The sequence below is a fragment of the Fragaria vesca genome, linkage group LG4 (assembly GCF_000184155.1).
Source record: "Fragaria vesca subsp. vesca linkage group LG4, FraVesHawaii_1.0, whole genome shotgun sequence".
Lineage (NCBI taxonomy): Eukaryota > Viridiplantae > Streptophyta > Magnoliopsida > Rosales > Rosaceae > Fragaria > Fragaria vesca.
The window spans coordinates 18,361,522-18,378,143 of NC_020494.1; the positions used below are offsets into that span (position 1 = coordinate 18,361,522).

The following is a 16,622-nucleotide window of genomic DNA, read 5'->3' on the forward strand; positions in this document are numbered from 1 at the left end:
ACCTTGGTTAATTTGATTCATTCATGATGTTATATTTTTCCTTTTTTGTTGAAAGTGATGAGAACGGTGTCTCCTAAACTAGAAGTTTGGAATATATTATGGTTTGCCGGAATATTTCACTGGGGTGGACGTACTTTGTAATAGACACTAACCTTACATAGTTTTTGCAATAATTAAAAAAGACTTAAGAACATGGCAGCTGATTTAATGTGTTTTTTGGGGGAGTGAATGAAAAACCAGGTCAACCTTGTGATCTTGCCCAAAACCGGAATGGAAATCTCATTAGAATTTCAATTTCATTTTTTAAGTGAAAGATATAATTATTATTTTCTCTTCCGCATTTCCACAAATGAAACAATGTCCTACAATATAACTAGATATGTGTTTGAGACACTTTTGATTAAGGGTGCATTGCAGCAAGACAAGCATGGCCAAACCCAAGATTCTTTCATGTATGAGTAGCGAAGACTAGGCCCAGCAAACTTTGAATGACATAAAATCCTAGGAATCTCACTGTTGTGTTCTTTTTGGCAACTCTTTGCATATTAACAGCAATGAATCAAACATTCTAAAAAAAAAGCTTACCAAGAAGTGCATGGCGTGAGAGCTAGAAAAACATGAGTTTCAAAAGAAAAGATCCCGACAGCCTGGATGGAAAGCCATGCCTTACATTTTGGGGAATGAAGCGATTGAGAAGATGACAACTTATGGGCTCACAACCAACTTGATGGTGTATTTGGTGAGGGAGTATCACATGGATCAAGTTTATAAGCATGTTGCTTAATCAAATCCTCAAATGATGGATATTCATGAAGCTCACTCATAGAATCAAGTAGTCTGAAGCTCATATACTCATTTTACTATTGTCAAAGTGACTTATTGCCTCAATTATATTATGCATGGCAAGATTAAGAAATTGATTTCGAATCATAATGTTGCAACATATTTTAGCTTTCACAAAGTTATGAATTTGGATAGAGCCCAATTGAGCCTATATGAAATTATCAATTGTACAAATTGATATTTATGGCTAAAGTGTGCCATATTTAAATTTTGATGCTCAAGAATATTATACGATGGTAAATGTGTCAATTTTTATTAATTTAGATTTTGATGCTTTAACTAATGTCTTTATCAAAGATTTGAACAAATGAAATTGGTCTATTATCATGTGAGGTCAGATTTATTTATATCTTACTATGTGAGGTAAGATTTATTCATAATATTATAGTTTTGCTGGTATTACCCTAACCATTGCATGATTGAATATTCATGATGAGTTCACTTCATGTAAAGCTCACATTATCTCACGTCATATCTACTATACATGAAACACATGTATTTTACCAAATACATGATTGATGTAAATACATGATTGATATTGAAGCTTACATCAATCAATCAAATGAAGATTCTCATTAGGGGGAGCATTCAAGTTTATGTTACCTAAGACATATACGTGTTGCATTCTTTTTATCCTTCAACCAGGGTTGTTTTTATCTTATAGTGTTTTTTATTACCTGACATTTAACGAGGCAATAATAAACGCGTTCAACACTATATCATTCTTTGGTGCACATCCAAAGGGGAGTGTTGTAAATATGATAATTATATGGATAAATACTTATTACTTATGTCCTTATGATATAAACATTACTCATATAAAAGGGTATAATGAGAATAAATGATACACTTCTTCTTTTTCCCACATATTGTCTCTCTATATCATCTCTCTCTTATTTCCTTAGTTTATATAACATACATAACGTACACCTTTATTGTATAGCCGAACATAATGTTTTTTTTTATGACGCTAATTTATTCATATAATCGTTAATTTGAACAAATTTGGTGAGTCAGTATATCAATTAATATAAAAAATAAATACCAAAAAAAGAAAAAGAAATTACAACTCCCTTAGTTGGAAAGCAAGATGAACACGTATATAATCGTCCTTCACTTTTTGGGTGCAAACCTTCACAAATTGAAGCAAACGAACCCCATTCCGTCGACCCATCATACACGTCACGCCATTTTCCGGTGAACCAAAACTGTTGCGAAAGCTTAAAGCTCCACTCACCTTTTCCGATCAGCTCGAAAATCCGATTTCATGTCTTCTACACTGTGCCTTGTTCTTCTTCTGATCCTGAGCCTGCTCACTGTCACGCTCTCCTCGCCGGGATCGCGGTCGATCCTCCGCGCCGTCAACTCCGGCACCTCCGATGTCCGCGACTACGCCGTCGATTTGAACGTCACCAATTTCGATGCGGTGCTCCGCGACACTCCCGCCACCTACGCCGTCGTCGAATTCTTCGCTCACTGGTGAGAAAGCTCTCATCTTCTTTGTTCCAAATTGATTCTTAGCTTCGGTGTTTAGATCTGTAAGTGAAAATTGCTAGGGCTAATTTGGACTAGTATATGCAAAACTAGCCAAATTTGAATCATAGTGTATCATTGAGTATAGCTCTGGCTCAGTAGACGAAGTGTTCTGTCAGTTGGATCTTAAATTTGAGTGGTAATGGTTTTCTTATAGTTAATTGTTTGAGGCATTTAGAGTTTGTATAGTTTATTGCTACGAGAAGTTTGATCGTTTTTTGTTAATGTTGATTTTGTAGGTGTCCGGCTTGCCGGAATTATAAGGTAATGTTGCATTGCATCAGAGATTTTGTGTAATTAAAGAATTTTTGTAGTGATTGTTGTCTTATTGTTTGATTTAAATTTGCAGCCGCATTATGAAAAGGTTGCGAGGCTGTTCAATGGGCCGGATGCTGTGTATCCAGGGATGGTATTGATGGTGAGGGTCGACTGTGCGTCAAAGGTATGAATCTGTTGTGTGTGTCTATGAGCATGCTGTCTTTCTTAATTGTAATGTACCACACATCAAGTCATAGGTCCTGCATAGATTCTAGGCAGCACATATATCTTTTCGAGTTTTTGACTTTCCTGGTCTCCGATAAGTTTTTCATCTGTTCATATTAAGCGTCCATTATATCTTGGTATGTCTTGAGCTGTCCATAAGTCGTTTCTAATGCTAAGTTTTCTACGCATGTATATCACCCTTGAAGGCTGGGATCCTTTTTGGTAGGATGGGTTCTAGCAGACATGATGGATACTGTTCCTTTTTTGTAACGACTGTTAGTTCCAGTTAAGGGAAACATAAGTAGATTCTACTGGAGCATCTAGTGATATGAATATTGAATTCATTAAAGAGATGGTTAATGTTAAACCTGAACCTTCATATGTATCTTCTCATCGTGCTGAGTGTGGAAGTAGTCAGTGGTGTCTTCTGAATTAGCATACGCTGCTTCCTTTATGATTGATTAATTTTTTTTTCGTCAAAAAACATGGTTTGGTTATTAGACCCTACCCTTTAACTTGTTTGGCAGCACAGATAAATACCAAACTCTGTGATAACTTCTCTGTAAGCCATTATCCTATGCTCTTCTGGGGCCCTCCGTCTAAATTTGTATCTGCTGGATGGGAGCCTAAACAAGAGAACAGTGATATACAAGTCATTGAAAATGGGCGTACAGCTGACCGGCTACTGGGTTGGATCAACAAGCAAATTGGCAGGTATGATGTATTTACATCTATTGTTTTATTTAAATGAATTTTACACTTATGCCACGAAAGTGTATTGATTCGATAGACAATACAAGCACTGGGGATGATTTCTCATTGAAGTTGGGTTGTTGATGCATGCATTATTGTTGATAAGTAAAAAAATTAATGAATTAGCATTGTGTGACTATTTTATGGCAAATATGAGCTGTGTAGAACTATAGAACATCATCTATGCCTATTGGCTATTCTGTGGTCTATTTCAAAACTCTGTATGAATACAAATTTTAGACCTTAAGCACTCGTGACTCTCCAAATTGGTGGTTGATCCTGTACATTAACCGGAGTCTGGAGATGGTTGCATATTAAGGTGTTCCGAGGATGATAACTGGAATTATGCATTTTATTTCATTACTTGTAGTTCAAGTTCCAGCTGCACAGAATATTGCTAACGCTTCCTAATGGTTTTTAATGTCTCAGCTCATTTGGATTGGATGATCAGAAATTTGAAAATGACCATCTTCCATCAAATGCATCAGACCCTGGACAGGTACATTACAGAGCATGGCTTTGAAATCAGTCTCCATTGAAAACAATTAGATTGTTCAGGTTAATAACATTCACAATGCTTGCATTTTGACAGATTGCTCGGGCTGTCTATGATGTCGAGGAGGCCACATCCACAGCTTTTGAAATTATCTTAGAGCATAAGGTATTGTTTCTTCTTTATTCTTCTCACCCAACTGGTGAGCCTTCTTTTGGTCATTTGTCCCCATTATTTACAGATTTTGTTTACACATGTTTTACCAGATGATCAAGCCAGAAACAAGGGGCTCACTAGTTAAATTTCTTCAACTTATGGTGGCTCACCATCCTTCAAGGAGGTAAAAAAATCCAACCATTTTGCCATCCCTATTTACTTTACTGAATATGCAATTTCATAATTTTACTCTAGATACCTATTTTAGGTGCCGGAAGGGAAGTGCAGAGGTACTTGTGAGGTTTGATGATGTGTATCCTCTAGATGCATGGTCAGCTAACGGACATGAAGGCCAAGATGGAAAGGGTGCCCTGGGAAATATCCAGATTTGTGGTAAAGATGTTCCTCGTGGATATTGGGTACGTATTGAAAAGGCTGTTTTTTGATGAGACAGCATTGGCTGCTATTATTCTTGTGGAACGAATTACTAATTGTCTATGATTTTGGTTATTCTTCGCAGATGTTCTGTCGTGGTAGTAAGAATGATACCAGGGGATTTAGGTAAATGTTTGTTATTAACATGACCAATCAGCTCTACATTTTCTGTAGGAAGCCTTTTGGTAAGCTATGTTATATGTAAAGAAAAATTATCAAATGTTGATTATGGTTTGTTTTCTTAGCTGCGGATTATGGGTTCTTCTTCATTCACTGTCGGTACGAATTGAGGATGGAGAGAGCTCTTTTGCATTTTCCACCATTTGCGACTTTGTACACAACTTTTTTATCTGTGAGGAGTGTCGCCAACATTTTTATAAAATGTGTTCAAGGTACAATCGATTCAATTAAATGCACTTTTTAAAACTTGTGAAGCCCTTCTAATCTAAACCAGTTTTGTTTTACTTTCAGGGTTTCTAGTCCTATCAACAAATCTCGTGACTTTGCCCTTTGGCTGTGGAGTGCACACAATAAAGTCAATGATAGACTAATTAAAGAGGAAGCCTCTTTAGGAACTGGTGATCCCAAATTCCCGAAGACGATTTGGCCTCCAAAGCAACTTTGCTCATCTTGTTACCGCTCCCAGAAGAACAACGACATTGATTGGGACGAGGATGCTGTGTTCAACTTTTTGACCAATTATTATGGGAAGACGCTTGTTTCTCTAAACAAAGACAAGGGTCTTAATGGGAGAGATGGGACTACTGCGGCACTTGAAGATTTGGTTCCTTCAACAAATGCGATTGTGGTGCCTCTGGGGGCTGCATTAGCCATTGCTGTTGCTAGTTGTGCATTTGGGGCACTCGCATGCTACTGGCGTTCACAGCAGAAGAGTCGGAAGTATTACCACCAACTACACTCTTTAAAGAACATTTGATAATTAGGACTTTAGGAGGCTGTCCCAACTCTTTCAAAAACTGGATTAAAGATCCAGAACTCAGAGGGGCAAAGTCAAAAAACAAAAGAAAACAAAAAATTAGAAAGGGAGAAAGAAAGGCATTCTTTAATTTCTTATTCTTTTTTCTTGCACCAAATTTCAGGCCAAGGAGAACCTGGAGCTAATTTTGTTGCAAGGACAAAACCCTGGCACAGCTATAACTCCTATAAGGTGCACAGCAGGGGGAAATCAGGGTCTGTATGTAAGCAGATACAACCTTATACAAGATGGTCTGCTCGAGGTCCTCTTCTGTACCCTATTTGAACTTTTCATTTGCTACACATAATGAGGATTGTACAGCTTTATGTCGGTCTAATTTTGGAAGAGATAATTCAAGATCTATGCGGCGTTTATTTCAATCCAAACATTGCATGGATCTATAGTCAAAGATTGGAAAAACCATTGTTTTTGGAGACCATAGTGATACTCACTTCCATTATGTTCAATACAGAAGAATTTCTTGATGATTGAAAAGGGTCTTGAATGCCATGGTACATTCTAGTTATTCAAGTGTGTGCAGCAAAGCACATAATATTGTAACTCAAGTTGTATGGTTTTTGCAAGGAGAGTGAACCCTGCTTTACATATGAACAAAACATCTAGGGTTCAGAAAACGCAGATCAATTGTGAAGTAAAACCTTAGTGATGGTGCCCAAATGATACGATCTTTCTCAGTTCTCTCTTCTCCACTCTTCTATCCTTGTCCTTGGTTTCAAATCCAGTTGATGCACAAAGAATGTAAAATGGACTCCTTTTATTGCTAAACAATTTCTAGTTTTCATGACTTTCCTTTGTCCCGTGCATATAACGTACAAAAAGGATACCAGTTCTGTTGCTGTAAATCTCTATAGGTTGAATGCTTCGGTATGAAAGTAACTGAATATGTGCATATTGATACCACTTTCTCAGCTTTGGTGCTTCACTTGTTATCAGTATAATTTTCTGTGTATTATATACAAGGTAGGTTTCTTTACAAACTGTACAGATGATGGGGTTCACAATGGAGTCCACTGTTCCGACAGTGTTGTTCTACTTTTCACTAGTGTTCTATCTTTCTATGATGATAAAGGAGATAACAATCATAATTCCACCCTCTAACAGCAACTAAGCATTGCTGGCCAGCTTTCTTTTTTCATCTTCTCCTCGTCGTTACACCACGACCAGATTCTTGCGGAGGAGTTGCTTTAATCTTCTGTTTCTATTCGAATGATATGAGTCTGAGGCTGCAGGACTGAAGAAGGTTCTGTTTCTTCATCGTCGGAGGAAGTCATCGACGAACTGGAAAGATCCTGAACCTATAGAGAAATGCATCAGCATTTGTTAGCAGTAACAGGAATAATACATGGTCTCTTAATTTTGATTTGGTTAACGTACTTGTGGACTCCGGCGTCGATGCATAGCAGTCACTAGCCTCACCATTATATAGATTGGCAGAACTATCGCAAAAGTTCTTAAAACCAATAACTGCACGCAAGTGAGAAAAGGTCAGGTATATTCCTTATCAAGCTCTGTTCCAAAAGAGAATGGACACTAAACAAACAAGCTTTACCATAACAAGTGGGAAGGAGTAGTCATTAACTATGAGAGGAAGAGTATGCCTTAAAATCAGCAGAACCATGAACTGCACACAGAAATTCAAAGCCATTGTTACAGTGATCTTTACGCAATATGATCTGCACCATTTGTTCAACAATAAAAAGCAAGATTACAATGAACGCGACTGATCGACACCATGTCAGACTTCTTGCAGTAGAAGCAGAATACTCATCATACTCATGAGGATTCAGGAACTCACGATCAGTTGAAACCATTATAATACGTGGACTGCCCCTTCTTGACACTTCCCAGTTCCCCCTAATGTAATTAAATTGCGAAGAAAGCTATGTTAAAATCCCAAAACAACTCGGAAATGGTCATATGTCATAGTGTCAATACAATAAACCAGAGGTTACCTGAAGTCCATAGGTATGCGCCCGAATTGAAACAATGGAGGAGGAGCTGTATAACCAGGCTTGAATTGCTGATACATAAACAAAAGAATCCAAAATAGCCAGGTAAATTCAATTTGTTGGAGACTTCATCTTCAAGGAAAATAGAAATGTAACAATGATGAACCTACTTGGTGGCATATCTCACACAATGTATCGCCTTTCTCATTACACCATCTCTGTACGCATCTGCGGTGAGCATACTGCAATTTCAACAAGTCATTAATCCTAGAAAACCATACGAAGTTTATGATTTGCAGATGAACCTAATTAAGAACCTTTAAGCTGCCACAGCAAGAACAAGGCGTCTCCATGTTTGAATCTTCATCCTCGTCCTGACATATTCTGCATTCTACTATTTTCCTAGGAGACAATACAATATCCTCATAATCTATCTTCAGCGCATTTGAATAATCAAGTTTCGGATTTTCGACTGCTGAGGATGTGGCTTGCATCGACCTGTTTCTGTTCTCGATTGCCTCTAATGTGGATTCGGTGAGCAATCGATCCACCAACAATACAAAGTGTTCACCCATAACTCCACAGAATCTCCACAACAAGTGAGGATCAAATGATCAATTAAGCTATTCTCCTTCTGCGAACGTAGAAGGCATTGTTACAAAGTTGTTATTGGAAGTTTGGAACATGGATGTATGAGAAGGTTTGAACTTTGAAATGAAATGGATCATTAGCTTAAATATGAGGAAAGTAGAGGTGCCTCAATCAATGAACAGAAAAAAAGGGATTCTGATGAAACAGTCAAAGAAATCAGAATTCTCTATCATCAGAGCCAAAGAAAGAGACCCAATAAAGGAAAATAAGAAAAAGCAGCAAGATCAAGAAAGTACCCAGAAAAACAAATGAAATTTAGAGAGATGGAAAAATTTTAGATACCTTTTATCAAAGTATGGCCTTAAAGGGCTTTGGAAAGCATATGCATCAAGAAAAGAAGGAAGAATATTTGACAAAAGGGAAATAGAGGAAGAGATCACTTACACGAAGAGGTTAGTAGATTCTTGAAGCTAAGATAAAAGCTTTCTGTTTTCGCTCTTAATTTTGCTCCCTGCAAGAAACAAAAACTCGGGTTTGGATTGAAGCAAAGAGATTGAGTAGTGTGCTGTTCTTGTGGGAACTCAAATCACAAGCCACAACTTACATCATCAACAAGTAATATCAATTTAACATATGATAAGATGTTTTAATGAACGAAGTTATAAGCACTAGCTAGTACTCTTGCTTAGTTTCTGTGCAAGATGTTCATGTGGTGTTTGTGCTTATATATGTGCCTGTATTGTATTGGAAGCTTAGGGAAGATATTCTACGGGGGAAGCCAAGCTAGCCAATAAGCCAGCGACCTCACCAATTGCCAACAGTGATTTTAATTTGTCAATGTTGAATCAACAAACAGTGACATTTTGCAGCAACATAATATTATTTTCAAACAATAATTTATTGAAATATAGACTTTTGTCACGAAATTACCTTATAAAGACAAGTTAAAAATCAAAGAATGTTGAGAAAAGTTGCTAAGGGCTCGGTTCAAGTTTAAGTTTACACAAAAACCTTACCCCATTAAGGCACCCACTATGCAATTCAAGTTCACTAGAGCTTGGTGGGAAAGTGCAAAAGATGAAGAAGGTTTGGAAGCATCACACTAATCCAAATTAACCAAATAGGCAAGTCGTAAACCATTCTCAATGTGGCATTAAACACATGATGATCATGTTAAAACTTAACCATTTATCAACCAAGTTCACAAGATCACAATTACTGGTTCTCTATTCTCAAATCTTATACTAAATTAAGAAAGTTAAGCATATCCAATTAGACACATTTGTTTGGTTGAAGCTCTCTATTTTGGCCAGGTGTTTGGTTGACCCCTTTGGAAGGAACTAGTTCTTTGTGATGACAATGATCAAATCAATATTTAACTCCATGATTAATTTGTTAAGTTGCTGGCAAAGTTCCCATTTATAGTTAATTAGTTTGTTAATTATTATCTCAATTTTCTAGTATCACTTCCTTTTCCATGCATGGAGGAGAAACCTAATATGCAAATTAACCCAACGAGATTAGGTAAGTTCATACGTACCATGATCAGATTCTTCATCCTACTTTCTTGTCTTGTATCTTTATCTGGGAATTGTTCATAAGTTTGAAGAAAATCATAGAAAATAACAGATTATAACGTATAGATTTCCCTTTTTGTGTGACCTAAACCATGATTAATGAAAAACTTAGACTAATATTTATCTGTTCTTGGTATAGTTTCGTTAGTATTTAGTAAAATAAGGTGTGGTTGATGAACAAACCATCATAGGATTTGATGAATGATATATAGGAGCAGGAGCATCAAACATGTTGCTTACTTACTTGCATGATATTATAGATTGATTTTGACGTGTATTGCGAACTACTACTTGTTTAAGTTCATAGAAAGGAACTGATTTAGCTAGCTAGGTTCTTAGTTTATTTGTAAAGAAACGATTCATGCACGACTCTAGCTAAGACGATTATGTGCATGTTTTAGTTCTATAATGGAGTTGAGTAGGTGAGCTGATACTCTACTTTATCATCCATTATTCGTCATGCATATATATAGTTATTACTTTTAATTAGTTAAGCGAGTGCATCACTTAAGTAACTTATTTATTGAAAATGTCTCATTGCGATATAATTTTGGGTTTTGTGACATGATCGACTTCATCTTAATTATTGACGTCATTTAAAGTTTTAATGTTATATTGTGTAATATACTGTTTTCATTCATAGTCTAAAACGTGTTAGAATTTGTTTTCCTGTGTCACAAAAACATTTTACACTCTCGAGTAATGATTTTAATCATTTCTAAAACCGAACAGAACTCAAAATGAAAATTGCATTAATTTTCTTTTATTTTTATGATTTTTTAATGTTAGATAACAATTAAATTTACAAAAATAGTGAAGCTCAATCCGAACGATCCAAAACCTCTATGGGCTAATACCCGACCCGTCCAATCTTTCCAAGTTGCTCCTGAAACAAGGATAAAGGGCATTTACGTCATTAACATCGCCTGAAACGGCCATCCCCACCACCTGAATGTCAACAAACCACGACACGCCACCTGTCCACAATTTCCCGCCAAAAGTAAAACCACCTCTCTAAATCACCTCCCTAATTTTCACCTCCACACTTTCTCTCTCTCTCTCTCTCTCTCTCTCTCTCTCTCTCTCTCACGCTCTGCATTTCTCAACGGCCTAACAAACTTGCTCGAAGCTCCAACAATGGCGTCGCCGTCGATCACCGTTTTCTCTCTCCTCCTCCTCCTCCTCCCTCTCTCCTCCGCCCTCCCCTCCCACAGCGTCCTCAACGCCGCCGAGATCCTCGCCGATTCCGGCTTCCTCTCCATGGCTCTCACTCTCGAGGTCGTCTCCCAGTCCCTCGTCCCCAAATCGCCGTCTCTCACCATCTTCGCGCCGCCGGACTCCGCCTTCAAGCGCGCCGGCCAGCCCTCCCTCTCCCTCCTTCAACTCCACTTCGCGCCTCTCGCTCTCCCCCTCCAAACCCTAACCTCCCTCCCCGCCGGTACCAAAATCCCGACGCTCCAGTCCGGGAACTCACTCGTCGTCACCTCGCCGCCGTCCGGCGCCGAAATCTCCCTCAACGGCGTCCGCGTCACCACCGCCGCCTCGCCGATCTACGACGACGGCTTCCTCATCATCCTCGGAGTCGAGGACTTCTTCGACCCGAAGTTTCAGTTCCAGGCGGCCGCCCCGCCCCGAATTCCTGCTCCGGGTCAGAAATGCGGGTCGGATTCTTCAAACGGTACCGGGTTTCCGGGGGCTTCTTGGTTCCAAGGAGCCAAAGGCGCGATGAGGTCCAACGGATACACCGTGATGGCTTCGTTGCTTGATCTGCAACTCATGGGGTTCAAGAACCCTCCGACTTCGTTGACCGTCTTTGCTCCCGTTGACCAATCGGTGGAGAATCCTCTGCTGGACCCCTCGGTCTTTCTACGACACGTCGTTCCCTGTCGTCTGGCCTGGTCCGATCTGGTGAATCTCACCGAAGGGACGGCGCTTCCTACCTACCTGGACGGCTTCACCATCAGAATCTCCAGATCCGGCGACGTTTTGCTGCTCAACGGTGCTCCGGTGTACTTTGCCAACATGTACTACGGCGATTCCGTCGTGGTTCACGGCCTTCAGGAGAGCCTTGTGATGCCGGAAGAGGCAGCTGCAGGTGAGTCTTCACCGGAAGAAGGTGGGAGTGACTCACTGGATGACGAGAGTGAATTCTGAAAGGACTTGTAATTGACAATGTAGAGGTCAGAGATTCATGCAAGTTCTTGTTTTCTGATGAATTAGGTTCCAGAAGTTTATGTTTTTCGGATTTAATCGAGGGTTGAATCTCCGATTTTCCGTGTAATCTGATGTGAATTTGGATTCAGGGGAGCCCTTTAGCTGTGTAAAGTTCTAAGATGCAATGAAAAATTTGAACCCTTTCAGGCATTTTGAAAGTGGGTTGAGAATTGAGATATCAGAACCTAATAGGGAAGACAGAAATGAAAGCAAATCTGAGATCATTGCAATAGGCAAAACTTTACATAAGAATGTAAGATTACAATACTAGAATTTGGCTATACTCAACTCGGAATGGAACTTCGCTCCACTCGGTTTTCTAATTTCTTTATAATGATTCTGAATCTGTATAACTGGACTCTAATCTTCGAGCTTAGACTCCATTTGATGTGTTTGATGTTGATACATCGCTGCTGCGATTATGAATATGATTGTTTGAACTGCTCTTCTTGCTCCTGCCTATTACGGGTAAGGATAGTTTCGCAAACGCTTCCTCCCTTTGGGGGCGGTTTGCATAGAGTACCCAGAGAACAAGACAGAGCAAGACTCCGACTGATATCAGGGCCAAACCTGCATTCACAATTTTCAGGTAATGCTCCAATGGGGGACAGTAACTCGAGGTGATTGTTTGAAATGTGTCGCGGACAAAATTACAATTTTGGAGGCTGAGTAATCGAGGGGTATAGTGTTGCAGTGCATAGCTCTCATTAACTGCTGCAACTAGCTGAGTGTAGATATCTGGCTTCACCCTTCCAGGAGTGGTGCACAGCCCAAATTCTGATACTTCACATGTATAGTTCTGCCAAACCTGAAAGAATTCAAACAGCCACATATAAGAGATATTTAGAGACTCCAAAATGTTCAAAACTAGGCGCCAAACTTAACAGCCTTTCTCCTTTTTCAAAGTTTCATTGTGAATAAACTTCATATCCCTTGTTCTTTTCCGATGTTTCCCTTATGTTATAGCTCCCAGCCCCCTTGCTCCATTTTACATAACTTGGTGTGGTGCCAAATTCGACAAACAAATAGAACTATATCACTCCAAGTGCTGGCCTACGATGCCTAGAATGAGTTGTATCATGTATTTAATTAACATTTCTATTTTGAGTGACATGGACATAAGCAGTGCAACTAAACTCTCTGAAGATATAAGTTTCTCTTATTGGTATTACAGTCAAGTACATGTGCTAGAAGTAGAACATGTTGACATGAGTGGAAGAAATAAGAACTCATCTATGATATGGTGACTCTGTTTCATTAACCTGATATATAAACTATACCCATTTGACATCTTTCTGACACCAAGGACTGCATCCTACTATTTATATAATACCCTAGCCTCTCTACTTCGACAAAAAACAGTTTCATTTGGCACATTTTGGGTGTTGGGTTCATAACATCAAATGCTAGTCTAATACAATTATTTCCATAAATCAAGCAATTTCGACTAATGCATATTAGAACAAATGATAATCCAAAGTCTAAAGTGGAAGATTCTTACCAAAGAGGCATTTGTAATTGACACCTGTTGATCCCCACACTGAATATCTCTCAACTGAGAATCATAGGGGTAACAGAGAGCAGGCATCAGAGGTCCAGATTGGTTGTAATAATACTGATCAGAATACGATGGATACGTATTGGCATAGGTGTAGATGAACGTGTTTACAACAGTAACCATGTCAGTGACGATTGTTTTACTCTGGCTTAGTGTCTGGTTTGTGGTTTTCTGGTCAACACAAGGAAGGATGTTGCTAAGTGCTGTTTCAGCGTGGGGATTTTCTACCCATTCATCCATGGCCAAACAGGTGTCAGAAACAGCACTGAAACACAAAGAATAAACAACATTAATGTCAGGTTAACAGCATTAAGATGGTTTGCTTTAGTCTGTCCCATTTAGACTTACAACTGACATGAATGGAATACTTTTTAAAGCAGTATGGGTTCAGCTATAAATCAGAAAAAGAGTAGCAGAAGACGTATCTAAATGTAATTGTTACTTTTTATCTTTAAATAAAAAAAGACTAGCAAAAGTGGTATCACATCATAACATAATCTTACTTGTTGAGGATCACAAAGGCTCCACAAAGAATGAATGTAATTGCCACAAGTAACCATCCACTAACAATGAATCTGCAACAACATGAAAGCCTTGTCAGACAAGTATAAAGAGCCTCCAGAATGTGAAGAGTGGTAAAAACTACCAAGGTGGAACAAATCACCCAGATACAAATGGGCAACTTACATGTGAATTGCATGTTGGTGCCGAAGGATGGACAGAACTGCAACAAAATCATAGTTGAGTTACAAAAAGGGCCAAAAATTATAGTAAGCATGGCACAAAACAGATTTTACTCATCAGGTTTTTAAGGGCAACACTTACGAAGACCAATCAGAGCTAGGAAAAGCATTACTGCTGCTACAGCAATTAAAACAGAACGCCTGCAATAGTAAACTCAATATTAGTCCTTTAAAAACTTGGTTTCAGTATAACCTTTCAGAGTTAGACTGTATTAGCAAAGTTCTAGATCACATACACAATACTGAAGACTTTTTTCACTTTATCAGAATTTTCACTTGTCTTCTCTGTCAATGTATCTGCTGCACTGTTGAGATCCATATTCAATTTGTCAATACTATCCATGATATCAGTAGGTAGAAAAACCTGGGCCACATTAATTTCCTTTGCAAGGGACAGATACTCTGTGACATTTCTAAGCGTCTGTACAGTGTAGTCTGACTGGTTTACAACGAAATGTAGAGTATGCAAGACTTCTTCATGAAATTCAGCTTGCCCAACAGAAAGAAGAATGCATCCAACCCTGTTTCATTCATGTTAAAACTGTTACACTCTGGAGATAGAAGATAATGATTATGAAATGAAATTGTCTCTCAAATGAACAAGGGTCACAACTGAAAACAAAAAACAAGAAGAAGAAGAAGGAAAGGTCATCAAAGCTATTATATCTGGACGCCTACGGTCCTACACACACCCATAGTATTATGTACTTATATAAACACTTAGATGTAGTTCAGAAAATTACGTGGCAGCACATGTGAAGACTATCAGAATAATCAGACACATCTTCTGTGAGCGGTGTGATCCTTCATCTTTGATGTTTATTCTCCATCCACAGCAATGGTGAACCACAAGAACCATGCCAAAAGCAACAAACCATAGGACAGAAATAATGAAACCACCGGCACCTGTGAATCCAACAGACTGCAGAATATAGAGTTATAGACCTATTAGTAAAGAAATAAACTTCCTTGAACACGTAATTTAGGATCATCACAACCATCATGGTTGAATAATCTAACAAATATTGGGAAAGAGGAGCAAAAGAATGAGATGATGAAAAGATGGATTTTTGAGTTTTCGACATCTCATCACATATGCAAATAACATATCACTTGGATTCCTCCTATTCAACTACATCTCATATTACTGAACAATAAGACAGCATATTCTGATATTCCATTATTCTCAATATCCCCATAAACCCTTCAAATCAAGCAGAGATATATCCTAAAAATACAAAACTCAAGGAAGAAGCTAGATAGAAAGGCCAAAAGTTTCCTGAATATCTCCAACAAATCAAACGCCGCATCTTTAACCAACAGTGGATCAAAACCAACTGCAAATAACTTATAACTCACACCACTTCTCAATCAAACACACCAAATGACCACCATACCAAAGCAACAATAAATGAATCTCAAAACTTACAGCCCAGTAATGGCGATTCTCTATATCCCAGCCTCCTCGATAACGCTTGAAGCCATCAAGAATATCAGGCCTCTTGGTCCTTTTTGCCGCCAATACAAGCGGTGGTCCATCGCTTGAGGGCCCCGGGGACTCTGCAGCCTCAGATAACTCATTCTGCCAAGACCCCAGATTCTCATCTACTGCAAATTCAACACAATCAAAATCACAAGTTCAGAAAATTGCATAATTTCAAGTAATGACTCGTTTACACTTGGAATAAAAGCCTCCGAGGTAACAGCAATAAAAGTAAGTAAGCAATCAGGTTCAGCTACAGTTCAACTAAAACCAATTGTTTTTGGTCAGTGACAGCGAAAGCATTAGCCTTGTTTGGTTGCTCACTCAATGTGGAAAACAACAAAAGATCATATTTTCATATAAACCCGGCGACGATTGCGCCGTAAAGTATGGAACTTTATCATTTTTCCAGATACCCAAATCCATAAATCAATCCAAATCATCATTCTCCAATTCCACAGTCGAGCTGAAGATGAAATCTTCACAACCCAAAAAAAAAAAAAAAAAAATTTAGCTCAGAATTCAGAAATGAGAAACCAAATTAGAGAAACGTACCTAGACTAAATTTGAGAGATCTTCTATTGGCTACAACTCCATCTTTCGCTAGAGCTGAAACGCAGCTCAGACAACCCAACACCAGAAACAAAAAGAAGAAGCAAACTGAAGAATCAATCTTCATTCTCTGTTCACATCAATCTCAGATATGAATGAATCCCATTAGGCCATTACCAAAACTCGGGTTCTGGACGAGACCCGAATCCTGAAAAAGTGTAATGAATGAAGTGAAGGAGAGTGTCAGTGTTGCAATCTGATC

The 16,622-nt window shown here is 38.6% G+C and overlaps 4 protein-coding genes across 5 annotated transcripts; 2 read left to right on the plus strand and 2 right to left on the minus strand.

Moving 5' to 3' along the window:
• Positions 1-1,971: 1,971 nt before the first annotated feature.
• Positions 1,972-6,210, plus strand: LOC101292402 (sulfhydryl oxidase 2-like). Of its 2 annotated transcripts, XM_004297296.1 has the most exons (12): positions 1,972-2,322; positions 2,616-2,640; positions 2,726-2,818; positions 3,392-3,573; positions 4,042-4,111; positions 4,205-4,273; positions 4,372-4,445; positions 4,530-4,680; positions 4,782-4,822; positions 4,942-5,088; positions 5,168-5,596; positions 5,797-6,210. In XM_004297296.1, the coding sequence occupies exons 1-12, from the start codon at positions 2,111-2,113 to the stop codon at positions 5,816-5,818; spliced, it is 1,515 nt and encodes a 504-aa protein (XP_004297344.1). In that variant the 5' UTR covers positions 1,972-2,110; the 3' UTR covers positions 5,819-6,210. The 2 variants fall into 2 exon arrangements, with proteins under 2 accessions (XP_004297344.1, XP_004297343.1); XM_004297295.1 differs by having other exon boundaries at positions 5,168-6,163.
• Positions 6,211-6,622: 412 nt separating this feature from the next.
• LOC101292888 lies at positions 6,623-8,931 on the minus strand. Its single transcript, XM_004297297.1, has 9 exons — positions 8,838-8,931; positions 8,678-8,744; positions 7,960-8,276; positions 7,813-7,884; positions 7,646-7,713; positions 7,403-7,547; positions 7,243-7,314; positions 7,068-7,157; positions 6,623-6,988 (listed from the first exon to the last, which is right to left on the minus strand). The coding sequence occupies exons 3-9, from the start codon at positions 8,215-8,217 to the stop codon at positions 6,878-6,880; spliced, it is 816 nt and encodes a 271-aa protein (XP_004297345.1). The 5' UTR covers positions 8,218-8,276; positions 8,678-8,744; positions 8,838-8,931; the 3' UTR covers positions 6,623-6,877.
• A 2,016-nt stretch (positions 8,932-10,947) lies between these two features.
• On the plus strand, positions 10,948-11,964 carry LOC101313798 (putative fasciclin-like arabinogalactan protein 20-like). Its single transcript, XM_004298410.1, has one exon. It carries the CDS (start codon positions 10,948-10,950, stop codon positions 11,962-11,964), a length of 1,017 nt encoding a protein of 338 aa, XP_004298458.1.
• A 265-nt stretch (positions 11,965-12,229) lies between these two features.
• LOC101293190 lies at positions 12,230-16,622 on the minus strand. Its single transcript, XM_004297298.1, has 9 exons — positions 16,364-16,622; positions 15,755-15,933; positions 15,069-15,247; positions 14,562-14,846; positions 14,408-14,466; positions 14,270-14,306; positions 14,086-14,157; positions 13,526-13,847; positions 12,230-12,832 (listed from the first exon to the last, which is right to left on the minus strand). Exons 1-9 carry the CDS (start codon positions 16,485-16,487, stop codon positions 12,398-12,400), a joined length of 1,692 nt encoding a protein of 563 aa, XP_004297346.1. The 5' UTR covers positions 16,488-16,622; the 3' UTR covers positions 12,230-12,397.

Excerpts from the sequence above, each read along its gene's own strand:
- LOC101292402 (XM_004297295.1), top strand. The coding sequence starts at position 2,111 with ATGTCTTCTACACTGTGCCTTGTTCTTCTTCTGATCCTGAGCCTGCTC. Across the intron at positions 2,323-2,615 it reads GTCGAATTCTTCGCTCACTG|GTGTCCGGCTTGCCGGAATT; the intron begins GTGAGAAAGCTC and ends TTGATTTTGTAG. Across the intron at positions 4,823-4,941 it reads AATGATACCAGGGGATTTAG|CTGCGGATTATGGGTTCTTC; the intron begins GTAAATGTTTGT and ends TTGTTTTCTTAG.
- LOC101292888 (XM_004297297.1), bottom strand. The coding sequence starts at position 8,217 with ATGGGTGAACACTTTGTATTGTTGGTGGATCGATTGCTCACCGAATCC. Across the intron at positions 7,548-7,645 it reads CGCATACCTATGGACTTCAG|GGGGAACTGGGAAGTGTCAA; the intron begins GTAACCTCTGGT and ends TAATTACATTAG. Across the intron at positions 6,989-7,067 it reads ATCGACGCCGGAGTCCACAA|GTTCAGGATCTTTCCAGTTC; the intron begins GTACGTTAACCA and ends ATTTCTCTATAG.
- LOC101313798 (XM_004298410.1), top strand. The coding sequence starts at position 10,948 with ATGGCGTCGCCGTCGATCACCGTTTTCTCTCTCCTCCTCCTCCTCCTC.
- LOC101293190 (XM_004297298.1), bottom strand. The coding sequence starts at position 16,487 with ATGAAGATTGATTCTTCAGTTTGCTTCTTCTTTTTGTTTCTGGTGTTG. Across the intron at positions 15,934-16,363 it reads ATCTCTCAAATTTAGTCTAG|TAGATGAGAATCTGGGGTCT; the intron begins GTACGTTTCTCT and ends TTGAATTTGCAG. Across the intron at positions 14,307-14,407 it reads CCTAGCTCTGATTGGTCTTC|TTCTGTCCATCCTTCGGCAC; the intron begins GTAAGTGTTGCC and ends ATTTTGTTGCAG.